General features: G+C 47.4%; 1 protein-coding gene across 4 annotated transcripts in view; it reads right to left on the bottom strand.

Moving 5' to 3' along the window:
* Positions 1 to 21,406, bottom strand: part of TFCP2L1 (transcription factor CP2 like 1) — a 61,693-nt gene extending 40,287 nt beyond the window's left edge. For 2 of the 4 annotated variants that reach the window (XM_027056006.2, XM_053214883.1), the window contains exons 1-3: positions 21,234 to 21,406; positions 20,598 to 20,627; positions 17,644 to 17,795 (exon numbers count right to left, since the gene is read on the bottom strand). In XM_027056006.2, the coding sequence (XP_026911807.1) occupies positions 17,644 to 17,795; positions 20,598 to 20,627; positions 21,234 to 21,295 (244 nt within the window). In that variant the 5' untranslated portion in view covers positions 21,296 to 21,406. The remainder of the gene's footprint in view (positions 1 to 17,643; positions 17,796 to 20,597; positions 20,628 to 21,233) is intronic. The other 2 variants (XM_027056007.2, XM_053214884.1) reach the window with 1 other exon arrangement.
* Positions 21,407 to 21,962: the final 556 nt, after the last annotated feature.

Here is a 21,962-nt window from a genome sequence, read left to right as displayed (position 1 = left end):
GTCCCGCACAGGACTTTGTCTTGTCACCTGCATGTGGGCACTACCATGCCAATGTGTCGACACAAGGCAGGCTTCTGCGAAAAGGCTTTGCCATCAACACACCCAGGTCCTGATGATGGCCTGTCACCTGTGTGACCTTGGACAGGGCACTTAACCTCCCCACAGCCACTCGTGTCAGGGACTAGGCATCATGCCCGGCACACAATGGATCCCGAACACACACACAGGAAGTATGTGTGCGTACGTACAAAGTAAAGGTGTCCGTGTCCTAGAAACTCTTTAGAGAAGGGGCTGTTTCCAGGGCCAGAGCAGGCAAAATTCAAGAGGCTCATCTTGTAGCACCAAAAGTGAGAGCAGGCTCAGAAAAAGGAGAGAGGCGTGTCAAAGTGTCACGGAGGCCCATCGGAAGGAGCCCCCACTAGCCACAACTGGCACAAATTGGACAAGAACTCAGAAACAATAATGCTGAATTTTAACCCAGAGAGTAAAATAAACATCCACAGGTCCGAACTCATGCAATAGATTAGTGAGTGCATAAATTAACGGTCGAGAAGAAAAAGCTCCTTCTGACAGTAGCATTCCAATTACTAAATGTAGAAAGAGAAATAAACAGAAAATCACCACTAAGCAAATGCTGCAGTAGAAATTGGTGCAAAAACGATCAACCAAACGATCAACTAAGAGTGGGCATAAGTTTGAGGACAATCAAGGTATCAGCATAGTCTCCAACCATCTCCTCCACCCCAAGATATCTATTAATTACAAAGGGGAAAATACCAACTTCACAGCCGAGGAACCTGGCCGACATACTAACTTATCAAGGCCAGCACTACCAGCAATGAGACAAATCAGCATCATGAACCCCTAATAGGATACACTAGCCTGGGCACAATGTCACTTCTGTGGCATTCTTGCCAAAAAACAAAACCTCAATCTCATTATTTAAAAACATCAAACAAGGGGCGCCTGGGGGGCTCAGTCAGTTAAGCATCTGACTTCGGCTCAGGTCATGATCTCGCAGTTCGTGGGTTCCAGGCCCACATCGGGCTCTGTGCTGACAGCTCAGAGCCTGGAACCTGCTTCAGATTCTGTGCCCCCCACCTCCCCTCCCCCCCCTTTCTGCCTTCACTCTCCCCCACTCACACTCTGTCTCTCTCTCAAAAATAAACATTAAAAAAAAATAAAAAAATAAAAACATCAAACAAACCAAAACTGAGCGCATTCTACCAAATAACTAACCAGTAAGCACTCTTTAAGTCTGAAGGTCATAGAAGACAAGAGAAGACTGAGGGACTATCACCAGTTGCAGGGGACTAAGAAAACCAGACAAAAAAATGCCACGTGGGATCTGGATTGGATTCCGGAGCAGAAAAGGTCAGCAACAGAGGCAGTGGTAAAATGCAAGACGAGTAGAGGTGTAGAGCATCACAGCAATGGAAGTACCTGGTTTCAACCACTGTACCATGGTTCTTTACTTTTTTTTTTTCACTGAAAACTATACAAAGCTTATGAGGTTCTTTATTTTTTCAAGTTTATTTATTTATAATTTCTACACCCACTGTGGGGCTCAAACTCACGACCCTGAGAGCAAAAGTCGCATGCTTCACTGACTGAGCCAGCCAGGTGCCCCACTGTACCATGTTTATATGTGATGTTAACATTATGGGAAGCTGTATAGAATATCGATACTATTTTTGACACTTTGTATCTCTTAATCCCCTCGGACACTTTTCCTTAAGTCTAAAATTATTCTCTTCTCCCTCCCAAAATGCTCTGGATTCCCAAGTTCCACCTACAAATGTGGACAGCAGACCTCGAGGGGACCCAGGAATGGTCATAATCATAAGCTAGGAATTAGCCTATCTTCTTCCTATTTTGTCTCCTGTGTGTTTATTGCTGGTTCATAGGAAATTCACTGATTTTTGTATGTTGAACTGGCATCCAGCCACAGTGCTAAATTGAATCTTTACTCTATTAAAATGAACAATAAGTAACTACAGATAGTCAACCCTTTTCAATTTAACTGGTGAATTTAATGGTAAGCTAAAGTAAGTGGTAACTGCTTATGGTTCAACTTAACACGATGGTTCTTGCAGAGCAACAAGCAAAATGGCAACAGAAAAATGAGCAAGGGATATAAACTGCCAGTCTTTTGTAAAAGAAACGTAAGCATATAAAAAGATGTTCAATTACACTCATAACAGTTATGAGAAATTAGGTGGATGCCAATTAAAATAAGGAGCTTATTTTCATATATATGCATTTTAGAAAGGTTTAAAAGGCTGACAACATAGAGTCCAGATATGGGTGTGGAGAGATAGGTCTCCTCCTGCTCAGGCAGGGGTACGAATGGTAAACTACTAGGACAAAGAACAGTAAAGAGTAGAAAACCAAATCTCAAAGATCAGGTCAGAGCTGTGACTCACTCGGTCCCCTCCCCTCTGAGACCTGCCCTGCACCATATCCTGGGCTGACGTGTCCACATGCCCTTTACTGGCCAAGATTTTGGAGGTAGGAGCCAGAGTTCCTGGTCACTCCTATCCCAACCCCCAACATTCTGGCCCTGGGGCAGCCCCACTTTCTCTCGCAGCCTCTGGCAAGCTGAAGGACTTTGTAGTCCCCGTCTGTGCTTTCCCCTCACCGCTTTCCCCTCACCGTCAGGCCTTCCAGAAGAGCAAGCACCTAGGGACCATGTCGAGGAACTGCTTGAGGATGGAGAAAGGGAGAGGGTGGGAGCAGCCATGCTTACAGAGGGCCCGGCTCTTGGCCACATCCCGGCAGGTGAGCATGTAACCTGGCCTGGCCAATGGTTCCCGCCCTGGGAATGCCAAACCACAGGCAGGGAATGAGAACACCAGCCCCTCTGGGTGGGTGGGCTGAGGGCCTATGTTCTCAGCAGCTTTTGGTGGCCTTACTGTCTGCCCTCTGGCCACAGAAGCTGGGAAGCTGGTAGGCAGAAAGAGTATAAAGCAGATTCCCAGAGAGGAACAGGCAAGAAAGGCGAAGAATTCTCATGGCGTTCGAGCCTCTGGCTTCAGTTTGCTTCTGCGGCCAGGCTGTGGCCATGCCTTGAGGTCCCCTGCTCCATGTGATGCCAGCAGACAGCCACCGTGGCCACCAGAAGAGGCCTCCACCATCCCATCCTTACACCATCACAGAGATGGACAATAATCAGTGCTGGAGGTGAAGAAACTAGAATCCTCCTGTATGCTGCTAGCACATGGGGCAGCTGCTTTGGAAAACAGTCTAGCAGTTCCTCAAATATTTAAATGGAGTCCCCATATGACCCAGATATTCTGCCCCTAGATACATTCATAAGAAAATGAAAATACAGGTCCACGCGAACACTTGTACATGAATATTCATAGCAGCATATTCATAATATGCCAAGAAGTGGAAACAACCCAAACGTCTATTAACGAAAGAATGGACAAATAAAATAAGGCCCACCCACACACCAGTGTTACATGGCAATGAAAAAGAATGAAGTTCCGATCCATGCTACAACACGGATGGCCCGTGAAAACATACCAGGGGCGCCCGGTATGAACATGCGAGCCCTGATCTTGGGGTTGTGAATTGAAGCCCCACATTGGGTGGAGAGAGGACTCAAAAATAAAATCTTTACAAAACAAAACAAAACATTATGCTAAGAGAAGGAAGTCAGTCACAGAAGACCACCATTTGTATAATGCTTTATACAGAAAGTATCCAGAACAGGCAAATTTTTAGATAGAAAGTAGATAGTGGCTGCCTATGGCTGGAGGTGGGGAGGAAGGAGAAAATGGAGACGGTCTGCTTGCTAACAGGTGCAGAGTTTAAGAGGGACAAAAGCATTCTAAGATTAATAGTGGTGGTGGTATGATCCATTTAGTTGAATATATTAAAAAACATGGATTGTGTACTTTAAGTAGGTGGATTATATGGTATGTGAACTGCATCGCAATAAAACCGTTTAAAAACACAGAGGCCAGGGGCACCTGGGTGGCTTAGCTGGTTGAGCGTCTTGACTTTGGCTCAGGGCATAACCTCAAGGCTCGTGATTTTGAGCCCTGCATCAGGCTCTGTGCTGACAGCTCAGAACCCACTTCGGATCCTCTGTCCCTGTCTCCTTCTCTCTCTCTCTCTCTCTCTCTCTGCCCCTCCCGCACGCGCACGCACACACACACACACGCACACTGTCTCAAAAATAAACATCTAAAAAAACAAAATATAAATATAAATCAATCAATCAATACAGAGACCAGATTAAGCTGGTCCTACCCTGACCTCCCTTCCTGCTCTCCTCCCTTCCCAACAGCTGTGGAAAACAGCCAAACTTAACAGAAGGGAATTAACGTTTATTGAGACCCGGCAATACACCTAGCATTTAAGTATGACGTACCATACAAATTATAAACTTTTGTCCACCTGTGCAGTGACCGGAGTTCATTCATTCTGGGTACCCTGTCCCCTCAGCCTGATGGTCTGTCCTGGTTGCCTACTGCTTGTTTGGTTTAGGGGTAAGACACTCAGGGCCCTGGCCGGCAGCAGTGCCCTTTGGTGCCAGGGAGAGCCTGCTGATGACCACATAAATGTCACTGCTGCTGACCATGTGACAGCTGCACAGTGCTCTGATGAGGCTGTCTGAATTATGGGCACTAGGATCAAGTCTGTTTGAGGTTTCCCCCGGGAATTTGGGTATATGCTAGTTTGACTGCTTTTACAGTAAAAAGCCAAGGTATTTTGCAGGAAAACAAAAGACTTTCTGCCCAAGTTAAAGAATACGTCAAGGCAGTGAGCAGACTGGACGCATTACAGAAGCCCCCAGAGCCTCCCTGCAACGGGGTGCCAGTCCTCTGGCATTGCAAACTCTGTGCTCAGCAGCACACAACAAAGATACGAACGAGTCCACCTTTTCACCGGGGGTACGGGAGACCTCCTCGAGAAAGAACAGAAAGCGAGTCCCCTAAAATTTCATTCTATGGAGTAACGATGGCTCGTCTGCGTGGACAGACATGGTCGCTGGCAGAGGCATCAAAACCCTTCTGGTCCCAAGTGACTGAGGCCAAAGACACCTCAAAAATATCCCAGAAGAATGCTGAATACTGACAGAAATAGTGATTGGTTTTGAAGAAAATGGTCAGCTTCAGGAGAGCCTAAAAAGCTTCTTGACCACAAAGATGCTCAAGAGGGCAGGTAAAAGAATAAAATGACTGACTGCACCCACAAACGTATGGCCAACTAATCTTTGACAAAGCAGGAAAGGATATCCAATGGAATAAAGACAGTCTCTTCAGCAAGTGGTGCTGGGAAAACTGGACAGAGACATGCAGAAGAATGAACCCGGACCACTTTCTTACACCATACACAAAAATAAACTCAAAATGGATGAAAGACCGGGGCACCTGGGTGGCTCGGTGGTTAAGCGCCAGACTTCGGCTCAGGTCATGATCTCACAGTTTGTGGGTTCGAGCCCCACGTCAGGCTCTGTGCTGACAGCTCAGAGCCTGGAGCCTGCTTCAGATTCTGTGTCTCCCTCTCTCTCTGCCCCTCCCCTGCTTGTGCTCTATCTCGCTCTCTCAAAAAATAAACATTAAAAAAAAAAGGGGGATGAAAGACCTAAATGTAAGACAGGAAGCCATCAAAATCCCTAGGAGAAAGCAGGCAAAACTTCTTTGATGTTGGCCGCACCAACTTCTTACTCAACACATCTCTGGAGGCAAGAGAAACAAAAGCAAAAATGAACTATTGGGACCTTATCAAAAATAAAAAGCTTCTGCACAGAGAAGGAAACAATCAGCAAAACTAAAAGGCAACCGACAGAATGGGAGAAGATATTTGCAAACGACATATCAGGTGAAGGGTTAGTATCCAAAATCTACAAAGAGCTTATCAAACTCAACGCCCAAAAAACAAATAATCCAGTGAAGAAATGGGCAAAAGACATAAATAGACGCTTCTCCAAAGAAGACATCCAGATGGCCGACACATGAAAAAATGCTCAACATCACTCATCATCAGGGAAATACACATCAAAACCACAATGAGATACCACTTCACACCTGTCAGAATGGCTGACATTAACAACTCAGGCAATAACAGATGTTGGCGAGGACGCGGAGAAAGAGGACCTCTTTCGCATTGCTGGTGGGAACGCAAGCTGGTGCAGCCTCTGGAAAACGGTATGGAGGTTCCTCAAAAAATTAAAATAGAACTACCCAACGACCCAGCAATTGCACTAGTTGGTAATTTATCCAAGGGATACAGGTATGCTGTTTCGAAGGGGCACATGCACCCCAATGTTTCTAGCAGCACTTGCAACAATAGCCAAAGTATGGAAAAAGCCCAAATGTCCATCGATGGATCAATGGATAAAGAAGATGTGGTATATATATACAACGGAGTATTACTTGGCAATCAAAAAGAATGAAATCTTGCCATTTGCAACGACGTGGATGGAACTAGAGGGTATTATACTAAGCAAAATTAAAGAAAAATATCATATGACTTCGCTCACATGAGGACTTTAAGATATAAAACAGATGAATATAAGGGGAGGGAAGCAAAAATAATATAAAAACAGGGAGGGGACAAAACATGAGACTCTTAAATATGGAGAACAGAGGGTTGCTGGAGGGCGTGTGGAGGGGGCATGGGCTAAATGGGGAAGGGGCACTAAGGAATCTACTCCTGAAACCATGGTTGCACTAGATGCCAACTAACTTGGATATAAATTTAAAAAAAAGAATAAAGTGACTGCAGAACAACACACAAAGGGAACAGGACAGTGATGACAAAGGAAACCAGCCAAAATCTCCGAGATGACACACTCCCGGCTCTGCCTAGAGATTACCCGAATGACAGCACCTTGACATCAGACAAAGAGTCACAGGACAAATACCAAGACGATGAGAGGTCATTTTGAAGAAACTCAGCAATGCTCTTCGCGTTTCCCTAAAAAGCCTAGAGAGAGAAACAGAGGATTTCATAAGTGACGCAACAAAAATTAAGCGCACAAAGCACCTGAGGTTCAAATCAAAGGTCTGCGACCAGAGCAGGCAGCTCTCCAGTGCGGAAATGCACAGGTAGCAAGGGAGATTCAAAGAGCCGCTGCTCAAAGTCTACACTGCCCGAGTGCATGTAGATCAGGACATGCAACCCTGTAGAAAACCATGGGGGAGGAAACTTACTGCTGAGAAACAGGGAGGCTTCCCCAGGTGCGTGGAAACATCAGGCTTGCACATCCAGACTGTGGCTCCTACCGGGAGATGGTCAAAGGCCCGGAGAGAGCAAAGGGAGACCAGCTCCCGTGAGATTATGGCTCAAGAAAGTTTGCGGTGGTTGTGCAGACTGAGAGGAAGCTCAGACAACTAAGAAAAAACTGGCTGACTCTAAGTCTGAAATGTAGCTTTTCTCACATAGCTCCTCTGTGCCCACTATTCCACTTGCAGCCCAGGGCAGCACCCAAGGTCACGTATTAAATTTACCATGTTTCTGGGGCCCCTGAATGGCTCGATCATTTAAGCGGCAGACTCTTGATTTCAGCTCAGGTCCTAATCTCAAGGGTAGGGAGACTAAGCCCTGGGTCTGCCCAGGGCGCAGAGCCTGCCTGGGATTCTCCCTCGTCTCCCTTTCTCTCTCTCTCGCTCTCTCGCTCTCTCTCTCGCGTGCGCTCTCTCTCTCTCTCTCTCTGCCCCTCCCCCCCAAAACATAAATAAACATTTTAAAACTCAATTAATTAGTTAACCATGTTTCCGGCTGCTTTGCTATCTGGGGCCTTGCTAACGCAAACCCTCCTAGGGCTAGACAGTTCTCAGATTATAAATAACTAGCCTTTGTGTGTGGCTTTCATATGCAAACCGAGCAAGCCACAGACCACACCCCAACCACCTCCTCCCAGAGCTTTCCCTCTAGGCCACTATTCTCCTGCCTAGGCCACTCCAGGGCTGGGTACCAGAGTTGGGAGAGCCCCTACGCCCCAGAGCTACTCCTACACATATTTATTCTGCCTCGCCCATTCCTTCTCCTAGAAACCACTGTAAAGGCTCCCATCCAGATTTTTCCCCTCAATCTCTCTGCCTCCTGAGGGACTCTGGTACCCCCCTGCATGGTGGGGTGTGCCCCCTTCTCTTGAGGAGTAGGAGCTATCTTTCAATGGCAATTGTCTCCTTATCTGTTGGCCTCCCAACGCTTGAAAAACAAGAACACCTACATTTTAAATAGATCAGGACATCCCCTTAGTCATCAGGCCCCCATCGGAGCAGGAGGGGTTAGCTGTGAGGGAGGGACACAGGGGGGATGGGCAGATTGGATTCAGATTCACAGAAGCCAATCACTAAACATCTACAAGCACAGCAGGTCACCTGAGGTGTCTTCTCTCTTTAAATTAGCTCTAGAGGCCCTGGATGGCTCAGTTAAGCAGCTGACTCTTGGTTTCTGCTCAAGCCATGATCCCACGGTTGGGTTTGTGAGCCCTACATCAGGCAGCATGCGGGCAGTACAGATGGGTTGGGATTTTCTCTCCCCCTCTCTTTGCCCCTCCGCCACTCATTTTCTCTCTCTCAAAATAAATAAACTTTTAAAATTAATTAATTAACTCTGATGGAGGCCTGTTTCACTTACCAGGTTACTGAACTGGTGTAGAATTGTTCTCATTTCTAACATAGTGTTTCCAGAATATAGATGGTATTAAGAGAATTCTTATGACTATATCATTCCTAGTTCATCGGACGCTCTGGAAGTAGACTGTACAGTGTTATATTTTCACTTAATTGGTCCACTAAAGTTTGACATGACCAGGAGACCTCTGAAACATTAAAAATCATTTCTATATGCTTTGAGCTGAGATAAACAATCTGTCCAACTAACCTTGTATTCATGTCAATAAACGTCCCACAATTTTAAAAACAATGAAGAAACAAAGAACCAATCGACAACAACCATACCCATTCGTTGATTAATCATGGAGAACTGACTATTGGGAAAGCATTTGTTCCGTGAGTTTTTTTTTTTTAACCTATGTTATGCGGTTTATAACACTCTTTGCTGTTTCTAAATTTTATGTACCCAAAGTAAAGTACCCATGCATGCCAAGAACAAAAAACAGCAACAAATATATCATTTAATTCTCCAAACAACACCCGAAGGCGGTGTTCTGTTTTTCGTAGAAAGCACAGGCTGAAAATAGGTTCAGTAAGCTGGGAAAGAAGAGAGAGCCAGAACCAGAACCTGGGCACATCCCAGCTTTTCATTTGCCACCCAGGTACTAAGAAAGGATAACGAATAGAGTCATCCAAACTGATGTTACCAAGAAGGGGAAAGACTTTATTAACCTTGACACCACATGCTGGCTATCTTTCATGGATGAACGCACGGATCTGCCTAATGCTTTTTACGGCTGCACAGAGCTCTACTACGTGAAGGCTCCATATTTATAAATTACGGAGGGACAACGTGATGTCTACCTGGGAAGTAATGGAGGTGGATTCCTGCTTCATTCCTTACACACCTGCACAAATGCCACAGTGTCAAAGACTTGGGAAAAACATTTTTTAAAAACAGGTGAATAAACCAAAATCTTGAGGTAGAGAAGATATTTCCTAAATGGGATATGAAGAATGGGACAAAACGAATCAAGGCAAAATCCAACAACCTGGTCCCACAAAAAAAAAAATTTTAATGTTGATTTGTTTTTGAGCGAGAGCACATGAGCTGGGGAGGGGCAGAGGGAGAGGGAGACAGACAGGCTCCGTGTTAGTGCAGAGCCCAATGTGATGCAGGGCTTGAACCCCAGAACTGCGAGATCATGACCTGAGCCCAGATGCTCAACCAAATGAGCCACCCAGGCACCCCCTGATCCCATGAAAACTTGTAAAAACCTATATGGCATAAAAGAAAGAACAAGCAAACAAATGAATGAAGAATGAATCAAAACGTGGAAAAATATTTCTAACGCGTTATCCCAAATATGCAAAGAGCCTATACAAATAAATAAGGATAAAAAGCCCACTTGACAAATAGGTATATAGCACATGAAAAGCAAACAGAACAGTAAAAACCAAATAACAAAAAACATATATACAGATTCAGGGGCACGTGACTGACTCGGCCAGTGGAGCATAGGACTTCTGATCTCGCGATTGCGAGTTCGAGCCCACATTGGGTATAGAGATTACTTAAAAACAACATTCAAAAATAAAATACATATTCAGTATCATTAAGGAAACAAATATTACAGCACAAATATGTTATGCTTTCCCCATTACTTTAAGTGGGTTTTTCGGTGGGTTTGGGGGGGTGGGGAGAGAGAGTATGTGTGTGTACATGCACTTACAAGCAGGGGAGATGGACAGAAGGAGAGAGACAGAGAATCTTAAGCAGGCTTCATGCTAAGCATGGAATCCAAAGCAGGGCTTGATCCCACGACCCTGGGATTGTGACCTGAGCCAAAATCAAGAGCTGGACGCTCAACTGACTGAGCCACCCAGGTGCCCCTATTTTAAGGTTTTTGAGGTGAAAACGTTTTGGCAAAGGTATAGAAGAATGGAAGTTCTTCATTCACTCAAAGAAGTCATGTATTCCAGGCACTGAACTAGGAGCAGCAGTGAACCAGGGCTCTGCCTTCGAGGACTTTATATTCCAGGTGTGGTAGAATCAAGGGACAGATGATACGGCAGGGAGAACTAAACAATTATTCAGTACTTATTGTTCATACAAGTACAAATAAGTGCACCTTCACTGCAGGGCAGTATGGCAATATCTGTTGAAATTTTGTGCTGGCAATTCCATTTCTGGATATTTATCCTGCAGATAGTCTCACCCCTGCTTAAGCACAAAGATATGTGAACACGAAGGCTCACTGACGTGCTGGGTAGAAGTATTTAAAAAAACGGAAGTAGGGGCGCCTGGGCGGCTCAGTCGGTGAAGCGTCCAACTCTTGTTTTCGGCTCAGATCATGATCTCACGGTTTGTGAGTTCAAGCTCCGCATCAGGCTCCTTGCTGACAGTTCAGAGCCTGGAGCCTGCTTCAGATTCTGGGTCTCCCTCTCTCTCTCTCAAAAATAAACATTAATAAAAAAATGTTTTTAATAAAAAAACTGGGGACAGGGGACACATAACTCTGCTTACCACTTGCCAGATTCTTGTTGCTCACTTAATTCTCAAGAGCAACACAAAAATGAAACCATCTCCATCCCACAGGTGAGGAAACTGAGGCTTCTAGAGATTAAGTGACTTCCCCTAGAGCAGAAGCTGGTCAAAAGACGGCGGCCATTCATTCTTGGTCTTGGAGCTGGAAGACAAGACTTCCCCGCCCTGAGTTCTTATCTCCCTGGCCATTCCCTCAGGTCACTGTGGGTGGGTGGAGAGCCTGAAAGGGCGGGGGAGGGGAGGGGAAGAGCAACTGATTATGCTTTCTGCTCAAGAAGGCATTTTCTACCCCCTTCCATTCCTCCACAAGTTGTCTCCCCTCCAAGTTTCACACACTCATCCTGAGAACTGCATAAGGAGTACCAGGTGGCAGGTATCGCTCCCAGAAGTGCCCAGCAGAGAATCCTGCCTTGTAGGAAGTTCCAGGCCAGGAAAAAAAAAAAAAAAAAAAAACACCTCTCTCCTTCCAGAACTCCATTCATTATCACACCCCTGCTCAACCACTCCCCAGACTTGCCTAACTGCCTAACACAGGAGATTTAGCCTCTCTCAGCCTACCTGTAATATGGGGATCATACATTTTGGGGGAATTATTCAAAAGAGAACATCAGAAAGAGTTTGTAAATTCTACAGGGCTGAACAAAGTATCACACTAAAGGCAGAGGTCCTCCACAAAGCTTTACATGGTTGAGGATCCAAGCAAAGCAATCGTCGACACAACAGGTGACATCATCTAGGGAGGGGTCCGATACCTTCTGGAATCACAAAATTAAAGACGGTATTTTAACAGCCTGTGTAGGAAATGTCTCCTCCAGGTTATGTCTATCATCTGGTTGTACAGTGAATGTAGAAAAGAAAAGTTCAGCAGGCCTTCCTGCCTTTAATCTGTCCCAAAGCTCCCACCTTGCAATTCTTAGCTCTAGAACCAACCTGTGTTCATCTTTGAATTACAAACAGGATAAAGGGCGCTGGGGTGACTCAGTCATTAAGCTTCTGACCTCCACTCAGGTCATGATCTCATGGTTTGTGAGTTTGAGTCCCACATCGGGGGAGCTCAAGCCCTGCTTCAGGTGAGCCCCACTTCTCTATCTACCTTTGTAGGAGTCTCTCTTTCTCTCTCTCTGTCCCTCACTCACTTGCACCTTCTCTCTCTCAAAAACAGAATTAGGGTAAACAGGTTTCTATTTATTAATAATGGCCAATTTTGAGTGCTTACTATGTGCCAGACACCCCTTTCAAGGCTCTACAGGTATTAACCCATTTTGTCCACATAGTAGCATTTTCTTTGTAGGGACTTTATTTCCTTCATTTTATAAATGGGGAATTGAAGGCACTGAGAGGTTAAGTAACTTGCCCAGGTGGCTGCCCAATGGCTCAGCCTTCACAAGGCAGCTGGAGAACTCGGCCATCTGGTCTACCCCTCCAGCCGTATCATTCAAACTCTTCGTGTTCCCCCAACCTTAGTTAACCTAAACCACTTAGGGTTCTTCAAGATAGACAGTGTGCTTAACTGCACCCCCACCCCACCCCTGCACGCACACACACACTTCGTTCTTGCCTTTGCTTGTGGCTTTTCTTTCTTTGCACTAAACCACCTCTCATTCTGAAGGACAGGAAGTTCATTCATGACTCCTGTAAGAACCTATTACTATATTTAAGATTCAAGAGTTCTTTTTAAGGAAACACCAAAAGCCTTCTCCAAAACAAGCCAGTCTTGCAAAGCTGTTCCTTATCTACAAGCCAGAAATCCCTACACAAATTGCCTGGGGCTCTCTCCTCGGTTCTCCCTGACTCCTCCCCCTACCCCAGCCTTCTGGCTCCAGCCTTCAGGAAAGATCTGGCCACTGACAAAAAGGTTGATCTGGGACTTTGCAGACCTCCATGCAACAGCTGTCCACCCACTTCTTAGGACTCCATGTCAGAGGAAGAAGACATACGTTGTTTACAAATCATTTCTACCACATATAAAATCAGCCATAGGCTTGGTGAGAAGACACCCATATGGAACACACTGTCCTGACACTACGGCGAGAAATGAGCATCTGATGGTTTAAATGTCTTCCAGACAGAGCATCCCTTCATGTTTTCAGAGCTTTAAAAATACCATTTTAAGGAAGAGGATATGGCGTGGCCTCAGAAATAGTACAACAGACATCACAGAGCCAACGCAATAAACATTAAATCCTGTTAATAGCAGGGCGCCTGGCTGGCTCAGTCAGAAGAGCAGGTGACTCGATCTCAGGACTGTGAGTTTGAGCCCCATGGTGGGTGTAGAGATTACTGAAAAAAATAAAAAAATTTTTAAAAATTAAAAAAAAAAATACCATTAATATCTAATTTTTCAATTAACCAAAAAGGTTTTAAATGACGTATCAAAACCATTGTTTTTAACTGAATCACTGACAATGTGTCCTATGACATAGAAGTATAGACTACTTTAAATATAAGACACTGAAAAAGATATTCAGTTCAGCATTATTAGTAACAGCAACAAAGAGAGAAGAGGGGCGCCTGGGTGGCTCAGTTGGTTAAGCGTCCGATGTCAGCTCTGGTCACGACCTCCCAGTTCATGAGGTCGAGCCCCACGTTGGGCTGTGCGCTGACAACTCGGAGCCTGGAGCCTGTTTCGGATTGTGTCTCCCTCTCTCTCTCTGCTTCTCCCTGGCTCTCACTGTCTCTCTCTCAAAAATAAATACACATTTAAATTTTTTTTTTAAAGAGAGGAGAGAAAAATAGAATGGAAAGTAAATCATGCCTACGGTTTAATTTTCTAAATATCAATAGAACACCTACTTCGGTATCACAGGCACCAAGCTTAATGGCAGGGATACAGCACTTAAAAAGATAAAACATGGCTCTGTCCTCAGACTTTCCACTCTATTATGGGAAACATGCTAAAAAAAACAAAACACTACATTGTATATTTTCTTCAAACAGTGATGCCACTATGCTATCCTAAATAAGAAAAAAAAATAGTGAAATAACATGCAAACATTTTAAATGAGGTTAAAGAGGCTTTAATGACAAAAAAATGTTATTACAAAAAGAGTGTTTAATAAAATCAAGAAACAATTTCATAAAGTGTATCATCTCATCGCTGTGAAAAAAAAAGAAAAAAGGTATACCAAGCAGATTCAGTGGTTGTAAAATCCATCTGTAAGAATATGATCAAGAGGAACTAAGAAAAATGATTAAAGGGACTTCTACACTCAAATAGGGAAACAATTTCCAAGCCACGATAAACAGGTCAGTGTGAAAGGGGGCAAGAATCAATGAATATCTGGGCTACGGGACAAATACCTATACAAGGGGCGAGGCGTTGTTTCTGGACCAATACCCTAGAATACAGCTTTTTTAAATGTTTCCAAAGCGGCATTTTAAGCCAGTGAGAAAAGGATAAACTAGGCAATAACTAGTAGGTTAACTATCTAGAAAAATAAACAAAGTTAGACCTTTATATCACATCATAAATTCCAAATGTAATGTGACAGTATAAATCTCACTGGTAAGGCTGAAAAAATATATATATAAGTAATAATAATCCAAAATATCATTAAATGCCTAATTACTACGTTTCAAAAAATACTGCAAATGCATTTCAGTGTTACAGCTTGGAAACCATGAAATGAAATTTAGGAAACTACTAAGTGATTTTGGGGTGGGTGGGCATTCTTAGCATAGAAGAAAAACTGTTTTAAGAGACTGAAAGATTTTACAATAGACATTCCAAATAAATTTTTACACAGAAAAAAAAAATTATGACACAGATCCCACAGCATAAATATAATTGTTACCCAATAAATATAAACGGCTGGCAGCCAACAAGAGAAAGTGTTTGCAACATATAGCAACTAAAAGTTGATACTTTTCTAATATGATGTGCTCTTACAATCAGTGAGACATAAACCTCCCAATAGAAAAATGGACAAAGAACATGAACATTATTGATGGAGAAATCTAAAAGATCAAGAAACCTATTTTACAATAAATATTTGACCACACCGACTGACAGATGCTAGCTTACGATAACGCCGATGATAGAAATTCTGCTTTAAGTTCCATGTTTCACTATTCAGATGAAAAGCCACAACATCCAATATTGGGAAAAACACAGTAAACTGTGCCCTGCTGGGACATTCTGCTGAGAAGGCTTCGATCCAGTAATCCTACTTCGAAGGTAATTTATTAATTTTTTTTTTAATCAACATTTCACACAAAGATAGCAACTGAAAGCTGAGTGTCCATCCATGACACTGCTCGAAGCAACAGACCTAGAACATGTGATATCTTGCAACCATTACAAAAATTTAGGTTCTCAAAGCATTTCGAATGAAATGAGAGAAGTTCAGGGGCACCTGGGTGGCTTGGTCGGTTAAGCGTCCGACTTTGGCTCAGGTCATGATCTCACAGTCTGTGGGTGAGAGCCCCACGTCCGTCGGGCTCTGTGCTGACAGTTCAGAGCCTGGAGCCTGCTTCGGATTCTGTCTCCACTGCCCCCCCCCTCCCTCTGCCCCTTCCCTGCTCACGTGCACGCAGGCTTTCTCTCTCTCTCTCTCTTTCAAGAATAAACAAACATTAAAGAAAAAAATGAAAGGCAGACATACTTCTGGAGTAGGGTCACAGTTCTAAAAGATACATTCACAAATACACATGGAAATCAGGTTAGCAGGGGTTCTCAGGTGTAATTAGGAGATTTCACATTTTTTCTCTTCCCGTTGTCTTCCTATACTTGTCTAAATCATCCAAATTGTTTATCATGAGCACGTGTTATTTTAATAATCAGGAAAATGCAACTTAAAAAGTATCTAAAGTAAACACATCAAACTGACACAGGATAGTAAGACCGTGAGGCAACTCTTTTCCCCTCTAAACTTTTCTGCACTGAACAAAGGAGAAACTCTTAAAAAAGGCCCGGTATGCGGACTGCCAAACATGGTCCAAAGTTGGCTGATTAAAGGGGGGAGGGGTGCAGGGAAGGCAGGGAAGGCAGGCAAAGGCCTTGCAGACGGGGCAGGCAGGCAGGTGCACACTCAGTGTCCAGGGCCAGACTCGTGGCCCCCAACCACTTACTCCTCAGCACCGCAGGACAAGACCAGAACAAGACCAGCCCCGGGGCTCAAAGCTCAGCAAACAGGAGCCAATTTCTCCAGGCTACCTTGAGACAAAAGAGCAGAGGCCCAGACAAGAAAGCAAAGGTACACAAGTTTGTAGCGTTTGACCTTCTCTGAAAGAGAAAGGAAAATGGCGGAAGCCCCTCCACAGACCAGCCCAGAGGCATTCTTCCCCATGGCCACCTAATACAGTCAGAGCCTGAGTCAGGCCCCCTACTGCTAACTGAGTTTGGGCCTGGCAACCAGCTGAGGCCAGGGAGTCACCCAGGGGGACAGGCATGCCCTTCCACTGGGTCATGTCAACGATGGGAGGGGGCTTGCTTCCTTCCGGAGAAGACGCAGAGCCACCTGCTGGCACTCAGCTGGTCCCCCCGGCCAGAAGCTGGGCAGAGGACAGCCGACGATCCGGCTGCATTTCCACCCCTGGCTGGCCCTCCAAATTCAGGACTCCCAAGTTTTCCAGAAAGGAGGCAGCCCACGTAAGACAAAAGTGCCGTGGCACCCTGCAGGACAGTGCAGGCCCACCGACACGGCTGTGCTCCCTGCCCCTCTGCTCTCCCCACGGAGAAACACAGGGTCAGCGAACCCACCTGATGCCGGGGTGTCTAGGAGGTGACCCAGGAAGGAAGTTCAATAGACACACACACAGGCTCACACAGAAACCGCAAAAACGCCATCTGTTGGGACGCTGATCCACGTGTCCTGATAAAGGCAATCAGCAGCCCAACAGCCGTTATCATCGCAGACACTTAGAACAACTTCATTCCTTTCGAATGTCCCAAAATTACACTTCTGGGTTTCCATGTGAAAACGCGGAGCACAGAGAAGGCAGCTCAAAGTCACGGACCTGAGATTCAGACTGCAAAGCCCACGCCACTTCTCCCAGGACGCGTGCACGGCCCTGTCACCAGCACCACACAGGGCTTCCGTCTGGCATGTGCGGGGTCCAGCCCCCGTGGCGCATTAGGACGGGGCCAGTCTTCCCGCCACGGACCGCTGCGGCTCCAGAAAGGACAGCAGGTCCGCTATACCTCACGTGCTCCATCTACGTCCAGGCAAGGACATCGGTCGTGGTCACAGTCAACAGTAATCACACCAGTGGCCACGGATCGCTGAGCACCTGCCCCACGGAGGGCGTGCACAAGAAACCGCGCGTACCCCGCGGCTGGCCTGAATAACAACACAGCTGCTGCGTCCACTCTGCAGATGAAGACACAGAGGCTCAGGGAGGTCCCACGGCTGGGAAATGCATGTGTCTGACGCGACAGCCTCCCTCCCGACTAACCCCACTGTGACAAGGTAAGGAAGCCAGAAGGGGGTCATTCAGGCCAACTCCCCATCCCTCCTGGGAGGTCGCGCCGGCCCCCAGGCTCTGCCCCGGCCCCCGCGTTCCAGCCACTACCTTGGTTGAGATAGGTTAGGGTCTCTTCGTGCAGCTTCACGGCCGGGGACGTGGCAGCACACAGCACGTACTGCAGGGGCGGCAGGCGGGCCTCACTCTCGGGGGACAGCTGTGGCTCCTCTTGCTTGAAGATGGGCAGGGCGAGCACATCGCTGCAACACACGGAGGGGGCAGTCAGGCATGGGGCCCCCCCGGGAGCCCCAGGGCGAAGACACAGCCTCAATGGACAAGCGGATCCTGACCAGGGGCACCCAGGGCAGCGCAGCGAAATGCAGGGCAGCGTGCTGGCTCAGCTTTCTGAACCCCGATCACCAACGCTCAGAGAGGCAGGTTTCCAACAGAATACACCTGTCCCCAGTGGCCCTGCAGGCATTTACAGAATCGAATCAAGGAGGCAAAAATGCAAACTTATCTACTATCTACAAATTACAGAAGTCTTCTCTGTGTCACAGGGACCAGCGGCAGTGGGGTAAACTGTAAATGCCACATGGTTTCCATCCACAGGAGACTGCTCCTTAGGAAAGCTGGCTTTTGGTTAGCATAAGAATCTGAACAAAACCTGTAACTTTTTAAGTCAGCCATTCTATTCACCGGTGGCTTCTCAGGCCAATTCACCCCTGTCCTTAGGGTTCTGTAAACTATGCAAACATGTAGGAATTGCATTCTACCACCACCACTCTTCAAAAAAAAAAAAAAAAAAAGGACAGTCGACTCATAATTTTAAGGGTCATACAGTATCTCCTAAATGCAAAACAAGCAGGAAAGACCTTGGCTTTAATTCAATTTTCTTTATCCAACCGGAAAACATCAAGATGCTCAGAGATTCTTTTCTTCCACCTCTGAACAAATCCCCCTGACATTATCCAAAAAAAAAAAAAAAAAAAAAATCAGTCTCACATCAGCCTAGGACTTGTATCTAGATGTACTGTTGAAGTGTCCTCACAAGAGAAAAAGAAATTCTTGAGAACGCAAATGACCTGTGAGCAGGAGTGGCTTTAAGACCTCTAAATTACAAGCAGCTAGGAAACCAGTGCCAAAAAAGCGCTGGGGCCCTTATCTTGATCACCCTCCTCCCTCTGGGTGTCCCGGGTTATGAATCACATCCACTGACCCCGCTTCACTATATAAACCACAGAGTCACTGGTACAATCTGTTCCTCATTTGACACAATAAACCAGTAGTCTCTAAAACACAAACCCGGCACACCCCCGAGCAATGCCAAACCATTCGCGGGAATTAAAGTCTGGCTCAGAGCACACCTGGAAACTCTCCTGAGCTGGGGGGGGGGGGGGGGGGGGCCTCCCGGGCCACCATGTGCAGCCCAAAGACAGGAGCGCAGTGCTGTCCTGGCCCTCCGAACACCACACTTTCCTTCTGCCACACTGGCGCTCACTCCCAGCCTAAGTGGTTATCTAGGAACATGGGAGAAGTAGGCAGGCCTGCTCACCTGGGGATTGCATAAGGTCATGTTTGCCCAGACCATGTTAAGTTAATAATCCATGCGCCTGCTGCCTTTAAATTAAAAAAAAAAGGGAGAAGAAAAGGCAGGGGTGGTAAGAACCATCACTCAACAGTAACTTGTTTCAAGCCTGGCATCCTTATTTGCCAAGGAATAAAAGTCACGAGAACATCAAACAGAAAAAGGAAGAAAAGAGTAAAGGCCACTACTGGTAAGGTCAGACGATTTGCACAAGTGGTGCAGCGTGAGGAGACCAAAAATAAAATATAAAAACCAAGGAAAAGGACAAGACGCTCACTCTGGAGTTGCGGGAACCAGTGGCAATAGTCACGGACCCTCACCTTGGCCTTCACCAAGGCCAGCCTCTATAAGGGTGAAAACCCTCGCTTCCAAAGAGCGAAGTAAAAATATAAAAAATAAAATAAATACCATGGACCAAATGTTTCCTTATCCGTGGCCCCAAAATGACCCCAGAAACCAATATGGCTTTGGGGCACCTTGCACCCCAACTCCCACCCCACCGCCTGACCCCCAATACAACACCAAAATCCTAAAAAGGTATCTAAGGAACTCCACAGACAAATTTCCATCTCAGTAGAAGAGCCTCCTACACAGTGGGGCATTATTCCCCAATGGGATGACATTTTAAGTATCCAGGAAGTTTTAAATACACTCATATTCCACTCAAGGTCACCTTCAAACTTGTTTTTAAGATACGGCAACAAATTTAATGGCCACAAACTAAAATTTGGCCAAAACACCACAACCGTAACCACATGGCACAGTACCATAAAAAGGGACTCCACTGTGGCAGTTCATACAGGTGAACGGATACAATTTTGCAGGGTCTAACAACCCCCAGCGGACTCCCGACATCCCCCACACCCTCCCCCAGCAGCTTCCCTCGGATGACATCACCGGGGTCTGCAGGGAAGCCATCATTCCTCAATTAAGAGGCTACCCTCTGCCACCTTCTACTACTCAGACCCAGGAATAAGGAACAGAAGACACATCAGTTAAACCCAATCATTTCCTTGCTTCCCGAAGGGCGATGGCTTCAGAGAGGACTACTGGACGCATACTTATCAGAAGCCAGGATTTCCAAATAACGTGAACTGCTACATCTGAGTGAGACCTTCTTGGGGCAAAAAAGTGGGGGGGGGGGGGGGGGTAGGGGGGCACTCAGAATGGCTCTCACTTCAGGGCTACCAGTGCCAGCGACTCCCTCTCCCTGGGTCTCACGACTCACTTTCTCCGAGCCCATACCAAATGCCCTTTGGGTTAAATTAGGCACATTTCATAAACCGTGACTAGGATGGAAATAAAGACAGGCTAAAGCTGGTTCAGGCGAGTTCAGAAAATGAAATGACTGCCCATTAGTGCCCAGCCAGCTGCAGAACAGGGAAAAACAATCCTCCAGGAACCGAAGCTAACGGGGCTTGTACTTCCTTAAAGGGGATGGGAGAGAACTTTGAAAAAAACAAGCACGACTTACTTTTCCCTTTGAAGAGCACTAGTCAAGTCCCTGCAGAAGAAGAAAGATTTCCATCAAGGGTAATAAACGTGCGGGCCCCAGGCCGATAACGCAAGACCACCTGGAAGGAGGGGGCCACCTGTTCCTCGGAGCCCCCGCCCGCCGGCGCGCGAGGCAGAAGCGCGCCCTCGCCGCTCACTCGCCCCGCGGCCCAAGGTGACTGGAGAGGGCGCGAGGCTCGGAGAAGGACCCGGGCAGAGAGGGGCAAAGAGCAGGGGACCAGACTTCCCCGCGACGGGCACCGGACTGACGGCAGGAAGTTTCCTCTCTCTTCCCGCGCGAGCGTGGAGAGGAGAGACGGGGGAGGCGGCCGGACTGGGCGGCTGCGGCCAGCAGGTGTGCGCTCCGCGCGCGCCAGGGTCGTCGAGGGAGGACGGGCCCCGCCGGGGTCCGTCCGTCCCTAGGCGGGACCTTGGCGACGTTCCTCCCAGTCCACAAAGGGCGGACAGCGGGAAGGCCGGGGCGCGGCGAGGGCGCTCGGGACCCGGGGCCCTACGGCTCCCGCCCCGCCCCGGGACGTCCGACGGCGCCTCGCCAGCCGACCCCGGCCGCGCCCCGCGGGCTGCGCCCGTAAAGCCGGGGCGGCGCGGCCCTTACCGCAGGTAGCTGCCGGAGCTGTGCTGGTTGTAGTGCTCGGGTTGCGTGTGCCAGAACAGCATGGCTGCGGCTCCGCGCCCGCCGCGACCCAGGCGTGGCAGCAAACCGGCCGCGGGCCGCGCCGACGTCCGGCCGCCAGCTGGAAACCGCGCTCTGAACCCGGGTGCCGGCCGGCCCGGCGCATTTATGGACGGCCCGGGGGCGGGTCCACGGTCGGACCCGCCCCCCCCAGGCCGCGCGGCGGGGCGGTGGCTCCCGGAGGCCGCGCACCTGGGTGACCCGCTCCGGCGCGCCCTTCCCGGGAGCGAGCGCGCGGCGGCGCGGCGGCGGCCTGGAGCCGAGGGTGGGGCCCAGGTGACCCTCGCCGCCGCCCCGACGACCTCCCGGGCTTCCTCCGCGCGCCGCTCCTGACTCCGCGCCCAGGGCGGGTCCGCACAGCTGCACCGTGGTTGGTGGGGGAGGCTAGTTGTATGTGACGGACCCCGACCGGACACTCTTCGCCCCACTTACCTTGCTCTTGGTGTGTGTGTGTGTGTGTGTGTGTGTGTGTGTGTGTGTGTGTGTTTCAATAGCACTTTACACTCTGAAATCGTGGCACCTTTTATCTTCGTTGATTGATTGTCTTTCCCACTAGCATACAAGCTGCAAGAGGGCAAGGCCCGGAGTCCAACTCCTCGAATATCCCCTCTGCCTGGAAAGTGCTTGGGACATAGTGAGTGCTCAATAAAT

The sequence above is a fragment of the Acinonyx jubatus genome, chromosome C1, assembly GCF_027475565.1.
Source record: "Acinonyx jubatus isolate Ajub_Pintada_27869175 chromosome C1, VMU_Ajub_asm_v1.0, whole genome shotgun sequence".
In the NCBI taxonomy this organism is placed as follows: domain Eukaryota; kingdom Metazoa; phylum Chordata; class Mammalia; order Carnivora; family Felidae; genus Acinonyx; species Acinonyx jubatus.
The sequence above is the reverse complement of the archived record's forward strand: the minus strand, read 5'-3'. Positions and strand labels throughout refer to the sequence as shown.